Source organism: Notothenia rossii (assembly GCF_949606895.1).
Source record: "Notothenia rossii genome assembly, chromosome: 8".
In the NCBI taxonomy this organism is placed as follows: Eukaryota; Metazoa; Chordata; class Actinopteri; order Perciformes; family Nototheniidae; genus Notothenia; species Notothenia rossii.
This window is the reverse complement of record NC_136906.1, coordinates 6,194,327-6,209,207: the sequence shown is the minus strand read 5'-3', so window position 1 is coordinate 6,209,207 and position 14,881 is coordinate 6,194,327. Positions and strand designations below refer to the sequence as shown.

Sequence of the window (14,881 nt, the reverse complement as noted above, 5' to 3'; positions counted from 1 at the left end):
CTTTTTGATCCATTTCTATAAAAACCTGTCTGAAAAATGAGCTGATCAGATTTTGGCAACTTTATGATGTCATAACGATGTTTTGTCTTGTGTAACCATTAGCCAATCAGCAACCAAGGTAACCCCCCCCCCCCCCCCCCCACCTTATCATCTGAATCTCCTCCTAGAGCACCATTGAGTTCTTTTTAACCAAATCTCTCTCAGAGGGGCGTGGGGAGGGGCTCCTTATTTTCATCTAAAGTAACAGACAGAGAATCAGTACTTTTGAAACAGGGCTGAAACAGAGGGGATTATGGGTAATGCTGCAATGATCTGTTTGGTGTTTCAGCCAATCAGAGACAGGCTCTGTGTATATTTGAGACCTGTACTATATTGATGAAAAACAGTATAATAGAGGACCTTTAATGGTGAGAATGCCAGACAAGTTCTTGTTAAAATCTGAGGTTATAAAAATGGAAATGACTTGAATTTATAAGTCAGAAACATTTTAAACAACATTTTTCCGCTGTTCTTAAGTCATAAACACAGTAAATATAACAATTTAAATCAAACTTGATAACGTTTTTTTTTTTTTTCAGGGTTTCCTTAAACTTGTCTTTATCTTTTGAGCTTTCATTCCTTTTTTTTCTGTATCATAAACAGTCATTGGAAAGCCATTATCGTATATCGTCGATCTTTATTGATCCTATAAGTCTCGAGTTGAATTTTTGACCCAGCACTTGGTTGTGATGTCTTCTAAAATGTAAAATGACCGTAACCGCATTTCTTCTCATCCTCCAGGATCCTGGCTGCGCTGCCTGTTGCCGTGGGTGATGGTGTGGGTGCTGAGTGGGGTGGGGGCGGTGTGGGGGTGTGTGAGGGTGCTCTATCTGTGGGAGCCCGTCACACCGCTGCACTCCCCGAAATCTGTGTCCTTCTGGAGGCATCGCAAACAAGCAGACCTGCATCTCAAAAGGGTGAGGACAGACCAGACATGTTTCCAGAGTTTTCCTTCGTTATGTTGGGACAAAAATCCATCATAACCTTTCTGTAATATATATGCATGAATATAACATTCATATATATTACAGTATAACAGCATACTCACTGTAGTGCTCTGAATCAGTGTTCATTTTGGCAGCTGTTTTTGATTTAGTCTTAGTCTTTAGACGAAAATGGTTATTAGTTTTAGTCACATTTGAGTCATTCCTATCCTTCGTAGTTTTAGTCGACAAACTCAAAAAGTGTTAGTCACGTTTTAGTCAACTTTTAGTCGATGAAAAATTACATTTTTAATCAAAATATGTCTCTATACTCTCTTAACGCTCCGTCCCCGGCAGATCTCTGTGTCCGCTGCAGCGTGTCTGTTAGGCCCCGCCCCCCGCACACAGAGAGACACAGGGAGATCGCTCTTCTGGAGTGAAGAGAGCGGAAATAATGATATTGCAAGCTAGAAACGTAAGATATATTTTGACAGACAAGATGGACACTTGGGGGAAAATATGCTGCGTTTTGAATGTCCGATAGTCCACCATTAACACCTTAGTCCCGTCTCGTCAACGAAAACTAAATATACATTTCGTCATAGTTTTCGTTATCAAGAATCTATTTTCAGCTCGTCATCGTCTCGTCTTAGTCTTGTAAAAAAGGTCATTGACGAACATTTTCTGTCATAGTTTTCGTTGACGAAATGAACACTGCTCTGAATAACCTCTCCCTATCATTTGTGCCCACTTTAATTGCCATGATGGTAAGTTTGTGTTTGTATCATGTTCTGTTGCTTTTACCTCTTAGAATATTCAACAAAGTGTACGGGGTCCTTGGGTGTCATGAAAGGCGCCTTGAATCAAATATATTATCATTATTATTATTAATCAGGTAATTCAAGAGATCCCCAGGGTAGGTAGCTGTCTAGAAAATGCAAAACAACAACGACAACCTCGAGTTGGACGAGTTTTATTTCCATTATTATAATCCCGTTGCAGCAAAACCTTTTTGTAGAATTACCCTCCTGTTTACTTTCCAAGCTTGTGGGCCTGTAAAGCCCTTTATGATCACTCACTGTCATTTGTTCTGTAATACATTACGGCTATTTGGGAATTGTGTCCCAATGATTTAAATATATTTCTTACCCCAGCTTTAAAGAAACCAAGAAAACAAATTGCCAGCCTATTAAAATGTATTTTAACCTGGCATAAGAGTTTTGTGTTCAGTTCACTTCTCAAGAGGTAGCATTTCCAAATATAGGAAGTAATGATCACACGACTCAGATTCCATGTGGCAGGCTGCGAATTTGGGATCTTTTTAATATTTAGTTTCCAGTTTTTGACGTGTTTGAAGAATCATATTTGAAGATTTCTCACTTCACCCAGTTTGCTTTGATTCTCACCGTCTTGAAGTCTAAGTTTAGCCCCTTCATTGGTTTATTTTAAGCATTTGTTCAAATATGAGCTTTCAGATGTAATGACCTTCATCGCCTGCCTGTCAGTCTGCTCTGAATACTGATCAGCTTTCGGTTTTCCCTTCTGGTTTGAAGGCCATAGATTCAGTCTTAACACAGGTTTAAATATCAAAGATGGGTTTGGGTAACAGTAAAACAGGGGACATGTGTTGTCTGGGGATTCAAAATGGATGAAAGAGAAGGATGAAAGGAATATAAAAAGGTTAGAAAACTGTCACTATCATCTCACGGGAAGAGTAGGGGTCGAGGAATGTGAGCATTTGGTTAGGGGTCAAATATCTGGAACAAACCTGAAGGTCCGCTGCAACTCTGACTACTTTTAAATCCAGGCTGAAGACTTTATTTTTGTCGCTGATTTTAATTAAACTATTCACATCTCACACTGCTCTGTAACTCGTATTCATGTACCTGTTATTCACATTTCATTATCTTTGCTTTTTAATGTTTCTACTATGTGTTTAATGTCTGTCATTTGTCTAAATCACTTTGAATTGCCTTGTGTTGAAAGGTGCTGTATAAATAAACTTGCCTTGCCTCCTTTCTCCTGCAGGGAGATTACACGGCAGCGATGGGGAGTTTAGAAACCTGCCTCTCCGTGTTGACTCGAGCCCTTCCCTCTTCCAACCTGGACCTGGTGTGCTCGCTCAGCTGGAACGTGGTCCGCTACGTCCTGCACCGCCCGATTCCTCTGGGCTGGCTGGTCCGTCAGGTGGGGGGGAAACATGAGGGCGAGGAGGCGAGGACCAGTGCGAAGGACGCTGCGCTGGTTTACCACCAGCTGAGTCAGCTGCAACTCACAGGTGAGGAGGGAGGAGAGGGGAGAGGGTGAGGGGGGGGAGAGGGTGAGGGGGGGGAGAGGTGGGATGAAGACACAAGGGATTAATCACTTAATATTATTATCTTTTTCTTTAAATTTAGGCATAAGAAGTTGTAATAAATAATAATAATGTGCAAATATATAGAATAAAAATATAGAAAAACATGAAAGTAAAGTGAAATTGTTTAAATTAGATTTGCAATAAATAATAGTAACTACCTTAAAGGGGACCTATCATGCAAAATGCACTTTGTGATGTCTTTTATACATAAAGATGTGTCCCCGGTGTCTCAGGGAACTCACGCAGCGTCAGGAAATAAAACCCCCTCTCTTTTCCTCCGTACCCAAATCTCTAAAAACGGGGCTACAACGGAGCTGATCCAGATTTGCGTCCGATATGACGTAATATCTGAAATGTGGACCCACGGCCCTATCAGAAATGTTGCTATCAGAAACAATGGCCGACTGTTTTGGACGTAATATGGTCGGTGTTTACATTAGCATCGCTAACACTCAGAGCTAACCTGTACTGGAGAGCATGTGTGTGAAGAAGCAGGAAGTAAAAAGGAACTCACCTTGTGGTATAACCGGCAAGAGAGAAAGCCTTTGAGCTCCATACTGTTTCAGAAACACTCCTTGATAATCCATGATATGGAGTTTCATCACGGCAGTATTTAGTTTAGACAGTAGCTGCCGGGTCACACATGAGCTCAGCACCCAACTTTTTTATTTATTTTTAATAAAGCTTTATTCCCCAAATCAGCACTTTTGAAACAGGAAGTGAAATAGAGGGATATGAGGCATGGCTAGAATGGGTGATCAGTTTGGTATTTTGAGCAAAACACTTTATAGACATTTTTATATATTTCTATATATCTGAGACCTATACTATTCCCTAAAAATAGCATGACAGGTGACCTTTAATGTAAAAATAAGAAGTAAAGTAATAATGTGCAATAAAGGTTAAAAAATGTAATAAAATATAAAACAAATATGTTTATACATTTAAGAAAATGTGCATATTTCAATAAATAACAATATGTTTATAAACATAAGAAGTTAAAGTAAAAATGTGCACATTTTATCCCCAATATATATATATATGTGAATACCACAATATTTGGTGAGTGGTTATTATTAAAGATATCAGTGTACAGTTTAGGGAAAAGGAATACGTCGTTTATTATAAGAAACAACAACACACTGTATTTGACATGATTGACAGCAGATATGATTGCCCACTTTGAGTCACACAGTCTCTCTCTCTCTCTCTCTCTCTCTCTCTCTCTCTCTATAGGGAAGCTGTCTCAGCGCAGCAGCCTGTGGGCTCTCTCTGTTTCTCTAAACGCCGTCAACCTCAGCGAGAGCGCTCAGACCAAGATGGCCCCGGCCCAGCTGACCCAGATCTACGTCACCGCAGCCACCGCTCTGCGCACCATCCTGGGCCATCATCTCTCCTTCCTGCCTGTGAGTCTCTCATCAGCTCCATCTTATGACTGTGGTATCCAATAGAGCACTGTTACTCCTCCCTCTATACACACACAGACACACACACACACACACACACACACACACACACACACACACACACACACACACACACACACACGCGCACACGCACACATATACACAAGCACAAGCATCCATACCACCTGGAGCGGGTGGGAGACCGGCGCTCCTTGCAGGACTGCCAGCAGATCCTGCTGCGCCTCAGTGGGGGCACCACCATCGCAAGAACACACACACACACACATAGGACTACTTAAAATACAATTAAGCAATTTGCGTTCATGCATAAAATGTTAAACCCAGGCTACTCTTCCAAAACCACATGCCACTAATTTCTCTAATCAAGGACTTTTTTTACACACACACACACACACACACACACACACACACACACACACACACACACACACACACACACACACACACACACACACACACACACACACACACAGCAGCTTGATGAAACAAGGACAGTCTAAATAAGTCACGACTGGGAACCTGTTTGGGGCGTTCAGCACTTATTCACCTGGACCACACAGGAAGTTATAAATCCAGAGTTTTTCTCATTCTGTAGACTAAATACATATTCAAACCAAATTAAACTGACTTTCCTCACAACAGATCATAACTAATTGATGAATTGGAGTATTTTTTGAGTGGTACAAGTTGTTGAAGTAAAGTAGTTTGAGCTACTTGTACAGTCCTCTGAATAGAGGGTGCAGGAATGAGTCCTTAACCTGGAAATGAGTCAGAATGTAAACACTTCCCCACTTATGATGAGTTTTCTTTTCATCAACATCATATTTTCTTACCCGTTTATCCCCCAGGGTTATCTGTTGAGTTGTGCAGAGAGTGTGGCCAACCAATCAGAGGGCAAGTCCATCCCTGACTGCCTGCGCTGGCTCTTCACGCCGCTGGGGAGGCAGTTCTTCCTGAGCTGTGATTGGTCGGTGAAGTCGGACAGCAGCGACGGCGTGTACACTTCTCAGAGAGACCCAGGTATGAGGCAAACACACCCAGAGGCTATTTTACTCTTTTATTCAAGTGAATTTCAAAATGAACACAAAGTTTTAAGTAGTGTTTTGTTTACTTTTTTTATCAAAAGTAAACTCATGACATCAAACGTGTTAGGGTACATCCAGCTTCTTTACATAAATCCTAATGATATTGCCAGATATTCTAATTCACATACAGATGACCTTGTGTATGATTGATAGCTAGTTCCCTTATTTATGAATGCATATATAAACTATTTATTTGGTACTAAACTATGTGCTTAAAATGCTGTGTGCTATTATAAGATAAGATGGATCTTTATTTATCCCTGTGGTAAAAATCTAACTGACAAGACAAGAGCAACAAGAAAACAGAGGAGAAATAACGGGGCAGAAACCGTCCTTTTTAAGCAGCGGTCCAGACATAGACATCAAACGGCGACACATATTCAGTGTGCAGTTCCTTTGGCATTAGGGCAGGGATATCTAGATACTTTCCAAGGTTTGACATCATTAATTGTGCTACTTTTAAAGCAAGCAACGATGTTTTCAAATCTGTAATCAAAAAGCTCCTCAAAAACACTATCGAAGCAGTTGCTGTCGTTGCTACGTTAGTTCAAACAGTAACAACGGACTATTTGTCTTAGCGGATGCATGTCAATTTAAATAAATACGTACAACTATTTTTTAAATCAATAAAATCGATAGATAGATATCCTTTATTGACAAATGAATCTGAACTTTCCGATCAGTTACGATTATAAACTGAAGCAATATAAAATGACTCCCATTAAGTGAGTTTTAAACATCAGCATATCCGGTCATAGTCCGGCAATTACCTGCTAACGGAAACTCTGCTACACAATTATTATTATTATTATTATTATTGAAACATGACCGGTAAGTTTCAAATTTGTCCGGTAAAATAAATTATTTCCGGACATTTGACCGGCAAGAAAAGAATCCTAGCGGAAACCCTGGTACTTGGTCATAAACACATATTAGATATCATATAACTGTATTAGATATCATATAACTGTATTAGATACGATATAACTGTTCCTCTCTGCAGCCGACCCCATCGCCCAGCTGCACCGCTGTTTCTGCAGGAAGCTTCTGGAGAGAGCCGTCCACACGCTGATCCAGCCGCAGAGCAACTCTGAAGCTGGGAAACGCAACAACGACTCTGGGTAAGGCAGAGGGTACCAGCAGTGTGTGTGCATTTCAGCACTTCCAGGATCACTCGTCTCAAAGTCAATGGATATTTTGTTATTTTTAACTTTTTATTTATTCCACAAATATATAACATACATGGAGATGTACATCAAAATCACACCCGCCTCAGTTTACAGTCCACTCAAATCTACACGTTATTGCTCACATACACACACATACATACATTACCCCTTTCCTTCTAAGCACATGATACATAAATACAGACATTCATTTAAATTCTGTGACCTCTCCCTGGGTAGTCGGTACAGACAGGTATGCTGACAAATCCGAAACGGGTGCTTCAATGGTTGTTTTTATGTGTGTTTGGGTTACATGCCTGAAATACAGTAAGGTCTGTGGTTAACACAAGCATAAAATATGTTCATGTTTTGTCATACACATAAAATATGTCAGTAAACAGCCCACTGGAGAACGTCTGAAGCTTTTACATGTCCTCAAAACTGTGTTTGCTAACGAGTGTCTAAATGAATGGACTAAACATCAACACAACCAAAATTAGCCACCTTTAGCTTAGCGGTGGTCATGTGATCGTGATGTAGTTCCTTTTTAATATTACCTTTGGCAATTGCATTTACGCTTCAAAAATCACAAAATGTCTCTTTATAATCTGCAAAAATCCAAATTACAAATGCCAAAAACCCCATTGGCTTTTTACAGAAGCAGCCTTGCGATGCTATCTTATGAATCGACCTTCAAAAAGGCGTCACCGTGGCACCACTCTATGACTTACCCTGGATCTGTTGAATGTGTGTCTCTTTCAGGGAGTTTTCCAGCGCCCTTGAGTTCCTGCAGTTGTTGAACAGCTGCACGGAGGACTCTCCCTCCCCTCCTCCTCCCTTCTCGACTCCTCCCAATCACACCACCACTCCAGGTATGAATAACACCAACAGAACGAACCCTGCCCAATCCAAATAAAGCATGAATCACATCGGATGTTGGCATGGACGAAGACATTTCCACACATTTCCCTTTTATTAAGTAACCACACTTATAACTGACGGCATGAAGCGATTTCTTCTCTTTTTGCTCCATTTACCGTTTGCTGACAAACAATTGGTTCTTTGGGATTCTCTTTTTATTTGCAGACATTGATTTTGCAGTAGTAAATGACTAGCGATGGATTTGAATACATTGGCAGTCTCCTCAGGCGATGCTAATTAACTTCCAGAGACGTTCTGCACACACAGCTTTCTACCCCTCAAGAGACTGGGAGAAGAAATAAAAAGACGAGGATGTTAATCATCACATCAGCTCTCATTTGACTGGGAACATCTTTTCACAGCTTCAGACATATCTATTTAAAAAATACAAATATCTATAATTTGTATTATTTAACATAGCTTCTATTTCAGTATTAGCAACCATACAAAAGCATATTCACACGTTTAGGTTTTTTGCCTTTTTTTCTTCAGCTGTATCCACATAATAATAATAAATAAATGAATAAATACATACATCATAATAACACCATTGGGGAGAACTGTGTATGGATGTGTTTGAGGAAGATGGTGTATGAGTCAGAAGGTGTGGGCATATGTTGTTTGCTTTGCTGTACGAGTATAATAACGGCAGAAGTCCACCTTTTTAATACATTTCTGTTTTAAAGGCTTCGTGCATAAGCTATTTGTTTCATCAGATAGATTTCCCACACCTTCTCAGCCAATAAATGAGACTTTTCGTAGTCGCCAGTCACAGATTAGATTAGATTTCTTGTCCCCTGGGGGAAATTCATTTTAACAGCACTGTAAATTAACACAATGTACATACAATATATAAATAATAATAATAAACTTTATTTATAGAGCAGCTTTCATGCTTGATGCAGCCCAAAGTGCTTTACAGAGTATGACCTAAAAAAGCACAAAACAACAACAACAGTTAGCGACCATGGATGTATAATAAGAACTGGATACAGCGTGGGAGGCGGGGTCTCGTTCTTTCCTATGAGAGCTGCTCATTGGCGCATGAAGACAAAATGGCCCAACTTTTGAGAAAGCGAAACGTCACAGATTACCCATCATGCCTAGCTGTCAGAGCAGAAGAACCCGTGGCCGTTTCTCAATCTCGAGGAAACTGGCTTCCAAGCCAATATTTCAAGGATACTACGTCATCGAGTGCCGCCGAAGGACTGTTCCAATCTCCAGCATACTTGGAATTCCGCGAGGCCGCGTCCTTGGTTTGGGGGTAATTTCGAGGCTGCACATGGGTAGACTTCGCGTCCTTCAAATCCCCACAATGCTTTGCGCACAGACCAATTTCCCCAAATCTGTGGCGGAAAATGTAAGGCGGGGCCTCTCATATGACGCACACCTGCACACTTGCTAGCCTGTTCCACTCTTTGTTTTCCGAATACCAGAAAGGATTCTTGCCTAGCTTCTGAAGGAAGTGACTCGAAAGACATGTGCTACCAAGCAAGCATCCTCGCGATTGAGAAACAGCCCCTATGTGCGCTCACAGAGCATGCACTCCTTAAGCCCCGCCCCCCGAGCTCCCACTCTCGGCTCAGTAGAATGAATGGAGAGAGAAAATAAATCTAGATTCGGCTTTTAGTGCATTTTACAACTTTAAGGACCGAATGATACTAGTAAGGGCTGTACAATAGTTCATGCTGGGTAGTTTATTTAGTTTAAAACAAATTATCCGCTGATTTACAGACGTCTCTTTTCCAATGTTAGTCAATGGGGAAAAGTCTTTCTGGGCCCAGTGACGTCACGGACTGATACGGGAGTTGTAGTACCGCCGTTTGGACACTACGAATATTTTCATCAGAGTCCGGCGCACTTCCTGGGGACTTGTTAGCGACACACATGGCAGTTAAAGCATAGGAACTTTGAGCACATTGAAAAAGCCTAATTCACTTAATGGTGATACATTTAATTGCGGATGTATATATTTTCTATCTCTTCCTTGTCCTTAATTGTGATACATTTAATTGTATTTGTAATTGTAAGTAATATTTGTAAAATGTATGTCCTGTGTCTTCCATCAATGCCTTCCTGCATTGTCTGTTTTTATCCTTGATTTGTTTACACACCTTTCCTCTCTCCTTCCTGTCAGTTGGAGACCCGGTGAGCCGCTGGTGGGCGTTGGTCCTGAAGGCGGCTGTTCATTGGCTGCAGGGCGACGACGCCTCTGTGAGGTCACTGCTGGCAGAAGCAGAGCGGATGCCCAGGGCTCTTCACACTCTGGAGTAAGTCAAGCAAAACCTGTTCTTATTTATTCGTTTATTTGGGAGGGACATTGCACATTAATGAACACTTAAAACATGAAATATAGCAAGTGTAAACATGCCGGGTTTAGCTTTGAGCTACTTTCCATCCGCAGTCCCTCACATGAACATTAAGAAAATGAAATTGACAAACATAGCAGTACAAATACATAAAATACAAGAGTAAGTAAGAGTAGAATACCCAAGTATTTAGGACATGGTAATACAAAATAGCAGCATCGAAGTGCAAGAGAGGATACCCCTGTGTTAAAGTGCATTTAGTGGTTATCGCACGCCTGTTTGTTTCTCAACCATTCTTTGAGTTGACCTTTGAAACTATTGAGAGTGGGACAATCCCATATCTCTGTTGGGAGGCTATTCCACAATGAGCTGCCTCTTTTCCTTCAATGTTTTTATTTTTTTATTTTCAGCTTAGACAATACAAGTAACATTAGGGACAACATAATAAAACCCACAAAACATTAACAACAAAAACAGCAACAGTAGCAACCTAGTACTCACTCACTTATCAAGTTATATTTAGGCCCACCGTTATAACCCTTGACCATTCTTCCTTGTTCAATTAGGTCCAAATATGAACCAAACACAACGTCCTGCACGACAAAACAGAAACGATAATAAGCGATGTGAAGTTGGAGCATCCTTTCTTCAGCGGGATTAAATTGTTGAAGACTACAGGACATTTTTAGCTGTACAAGATACTCTTAAATCAGAGACATGGGTGTTGTTGTTATCCAAAATCTGCTTAAATCGTATTAAATAGTGCCATACAGACAAAACGTACACTATATAACCCGTGCACTTATTCAACTCTGCAATACCAATAACACTGAGGATTATTATTGTATTTCTGTCATAAAACCTGATATCCCACCAAGTATTTTGATAATTGTCCTCACTTCCCTGTTCTCCCTCCTGTCCGCTCCAGCCACCCTGTGCCTAAGTCCGTGCTGCTGCTCTGTAAGGCCGTTCAGATGAGTCTCTCTCCTCTGAAGGGCGAGGGAGCGATGGCCTGCTTGTCTCACTGCGACAGAGCCAGCAGCTTCCTGCGCTCCAGCATCTCCGTTCCCCTCGCTCAGACCGGAAACTATCTCAACAAGGTAGGGAACACAGTGTCCTTGACTCGTGTCCTTGTTCGTCTACCCTCCCTCATACTGTAAAGCGCCTTTTGAGTTCCAGAAAAAGCTTAATTATGTTCTCTTATCTGCTCATGAACAAGGCTGGGCATTACATCGATATCATGACAGGAGAGTCGATTTGGGGTTGATGAGAAGTACTTCATCATATCGTATATCATGTGTTTTTATTGTAAAACTAGTGACTATGAATGGGAAGTAAATGGACTGAAAGGAACAAGTACAATAGCTGCCTCTTGAATGTTAAGTTAAATATAAATTAGCATAACATGGAAATACTCATGTGCAATTATGTCATTATGGTAATTAAGGTGTGTGTGTGTGTGTGTGTGTGTGTGTGTGTGTGTGTGTGTGTGTGTGTGTGTGTGTGTGTGTGTGTGTGTGTGTGTGTGTGTGTGTGTGTGTGTGTGTGTGTGTGTGTGTGTGTGTGTGTGTGTGTGTGTGTGTGTGTGTGTGTGTGTGTGTGTGTGTGTGTGTGTGTGTGTGTGTGTGTGTGTGGGTGTGTGTGTGTGTGTGTGTGTGTGTGTGTGTGTGTGTGTGTGTGTGGTGTACAGTGTGTATGACAGGAGGTGGCTGTGGTGCATTGTAGTTGCATTGCATGGTCCTGATGACGAGTGCAATGTGTCTGCAGTGCAACACAGAGGCCTCTCCAATCTGCACACACCACACACACAGTGTACACAGTGGGTGAGATGTTGCTTAATTGTAGGATTGCATGTTGGGTGAGATGTATGGGTTGATCAGAATAATTACTTATCTAGTGGGACATTTGGGTTTCGTGACAGTCGCTCCATTTTAGAACTGTTAAAAACTTAGATCAAGGTTACCATACAAGTAGAGCTGTCGATCGTTGTGTAAAGGCACACAAATATCATAAAAATAACATCAAAGTACTTAAATAAACATAAGAAGTTAAAGAAAAATGTTCAATAAAAAATCAAATGAAATGAAAATCTTGATAAGTAGTTAGTTAAGCGTGTGAAATAAAAAACTAAAATAGTATAGAGATATTTTTATTAAAATATAATATAATTTCCAATGATGCATCTTTATGTAAACGCACCAAACTAAGTCTTCCTTCTCTGTTAAGGGTGTGGAGCTCCTGATCTGTGACCTCCTGCTGACCTTGAGGACCAGTGTGTGGCAGCGGGGGGGCAGCAGCAACGGAGAGCCCGGTCTGGCCCCGGGGTCCCAGCTGTCCGGCTTCCAGAAGGACCTCAGCGCGCTCCGAAAGCTCACACAGTGCTACAGGCAGGCACAACACAAGGTAAACACTCTTAAGAGGTTGACCAATCACAACAGAGCCGGCCAGCAAACCAATCAGAGCAGACTGGGCTCTGGTTTTAGACAGAGGGTGAAAAGAGGTGCTGCAGCACAGACAGTATGAGGAAAATGAAGAGCTTTTTGAACATTAGAGCATGGAGACATGAAGTAGAGACACTACATACTGATATACACCTGAACATCAGCAGGAGAGGACTCTTTAAAGTAAAGACACTACATACTGTTATACACCTGAACATCAGCAGGAGAGGACTCTTTAAAGTGGAGACACTACATACTGATATGAACCTGAACATCAGCAGGAGAGGACTCTTTAAAGTGGAGACACTACATACTGATATACACCTGAACATCAGCAGGAGAGGACTCTTTAAAGTAGAGACACTACATACTGATATACACCTGAACATCAGCAGGAGAGGACTCTTTAAAGTAGAGACACTACATACTGATATACACCTGAAAATCAGCAGGAGAGGACTCTTTAAAGTAGAGACGCTACATACTGATATACACCTGAAAATCAGCAGGAGAGGACTCTTTAAAGTAGAGATACTACATACTGATATACACCTGAACATCAGCAGGAGAGGACTCTTTAAAGTAGAGATACTACATACTGATATACACCTGAACATCAGCAGGAGAGGACTCTTTAAAGTAGAGACACTACATACTGATATACACCTGAACATCAGCAGGAGAGGACTCTTTAAAGTAGAGACGCTACATACTGATATACACCTGAACATCAGCAGGAGAGGACTCTTTAAAGTAGAGATACTACATACTGATATACACCTGAACATCAGCAGGAGAGGACTCTTTAAAGTCGAGACACTACATACTGATATACACCTGAACATCAGCAGGAGAGGACTCTTTAAAGTGGAGACACTACATACTGATATACACCTGAACATCAGCAGGAGAGGACTCTTTAAAGTAGAGACACTACATACTGATATACACCTGAACATCAGCAGGAGAGGACTCTTTAAAGTAGAGACACTACATACTGATATACACCTGAACATCAGCAGGAGAGGACTCTTTAAAGTAGAAACACTACATACTGATATACACCTGAACATCAGCAGGAGAGGACTCTTTAAAGTAGAGACACTACATACTGATATACACCTGAACATCAGCAGGAGAGGACTCTTTAGAGTAGAGACAGAGTACCTTTTTGAAAGCACTCTTTAAATAGAAGGTATTATTATTTATTGTTAAAGGGTTGAACAGAGATGCAACATGTCTTTCGTTCTGGTTCTACATTCTGAAGAGAAGCATCATTGAAATCCCTTCACTGCATCAGTGCTAACAACCCTTAAATCCAGGCATTTCTAGATAACTGCCAAGGGTTTATCATTCTGACCTTAATTACACTGCATTTCCTGCAGCAATGTGGGAAAGTTCACCGGTAGATTCATAACTATGATACATTTATCCCTCTTTAAATCTCAAAAATATGGATAAATGCCGAAAACAAGATGTTAAATCAGCTTTCATCGTCTCAGCCAAACCAAACGAATTCATCAATATTTAATGATGACGTAATATCGTAAAACAGGCAGCTCTCCAGGTCTGATGGTCTGTATCAAGCTTCACACTAAAAGTCATAATACCCACAATGTGTTGCTGGCACGTCAACGTCAGCTCTGATGATAAGCCTGGGAATCAGCAGAGGGAGACCTGATCATCTGGATCCTGATGAAACTCAGTCACTGAATCAAGTTCCCCTCCGCTCTGCAGAAAGCTCACGCGGTTTAAAACATCATCAATCATACTTTATTTTACGGGAGGAGTCCTTGCTGCAGCGCGAGGGTCTTCAACGACTCCTGCTTTCACTTCATTCGTTCTGTTTTGACTTGTGCAAGACGCTTGAAATGAAGTGACTTCAGTCGTGAGAAATATTGGGAGAAGTATTCAGAACATTTAAAATACTCCATTACAAGTCAAAGTCCTGATTATAAGGAAAGGCAAGTCTCTTTATATTCAAAGTGCTTTACAAATAAACATAAGCTAATTAGGATATATAGAAACAGAAACACACGTTAAAAAAAACATTTAAGCCAAGAGAATAAAGTAAAAAAATAAAAAAGTAGAATATAAAGTTTAGTTTCCGGAAGAATTTCAGAAGATCTTTAACTGCCTTTAATCTGTAATTAATGTTGTGTTTTATATATTTGAAGTGTTTTGTTTTAATTATGTTTTTATGAGTGTTTTTTT

The 14,881-nt window shown here is 40.8% G+C and overlaps 1 protein-coding gene across 8 annotated transcripts in view; it reads left to right on the top strand.

Moving 5' to 3' along the window:
• The window catches only part of srebf2 (sterol regulatory element binding transcription factor 2), a 37,741-nt gene that overhangs the window by 18,589 nt on the left and 4,271 nt on the right, over nucleotides 1–14,881 (top strand). For all 8 annotated transcript variants that reach the window (XM_079642575.1, XM_079642573.1, XM_079642570.1 and 5 more), the window contains 9 exons: nucleotides 781–956; nucleotides 2,991–3,240; nucleotides 4,555–4,724; nucleotides 5,594–5,765; nucleotides 6,834–6,951; nucleotides 7,759–7,868; nucleotides 10,055–10,187; nucleotides 11,155–11,326; nucleotides 12,453–12,629. In XM_079642575.1, the coding sequence (XP_079498701.1) occupies nucleotides 781–956; nucleotides 2,991–3,240; nucleotides 4,555–4,724; nucleotides 5,594–5,765; nucleotides 6,834–6,951; nucleotides 7,759–7,868; nucleotides 10,055–10,187; nucleotides 11,155–11,326; nucleotides 12,453–12,629 (1,478 nt within the window). The remainder of the gene's footprint in view (nucleotides 1–780; nucleotides 957–2,990; nucleotides 3,241–4,554; nucleotides 4,725–5,593; nucleotides 5,766–6,833; nucleotides 6,952–7,758; nucleotides 7,869–10,054; nucleotides 10,188–11,154; nucleotides 11,327–12,452; nucleotides 12,630–14,881) is intronic.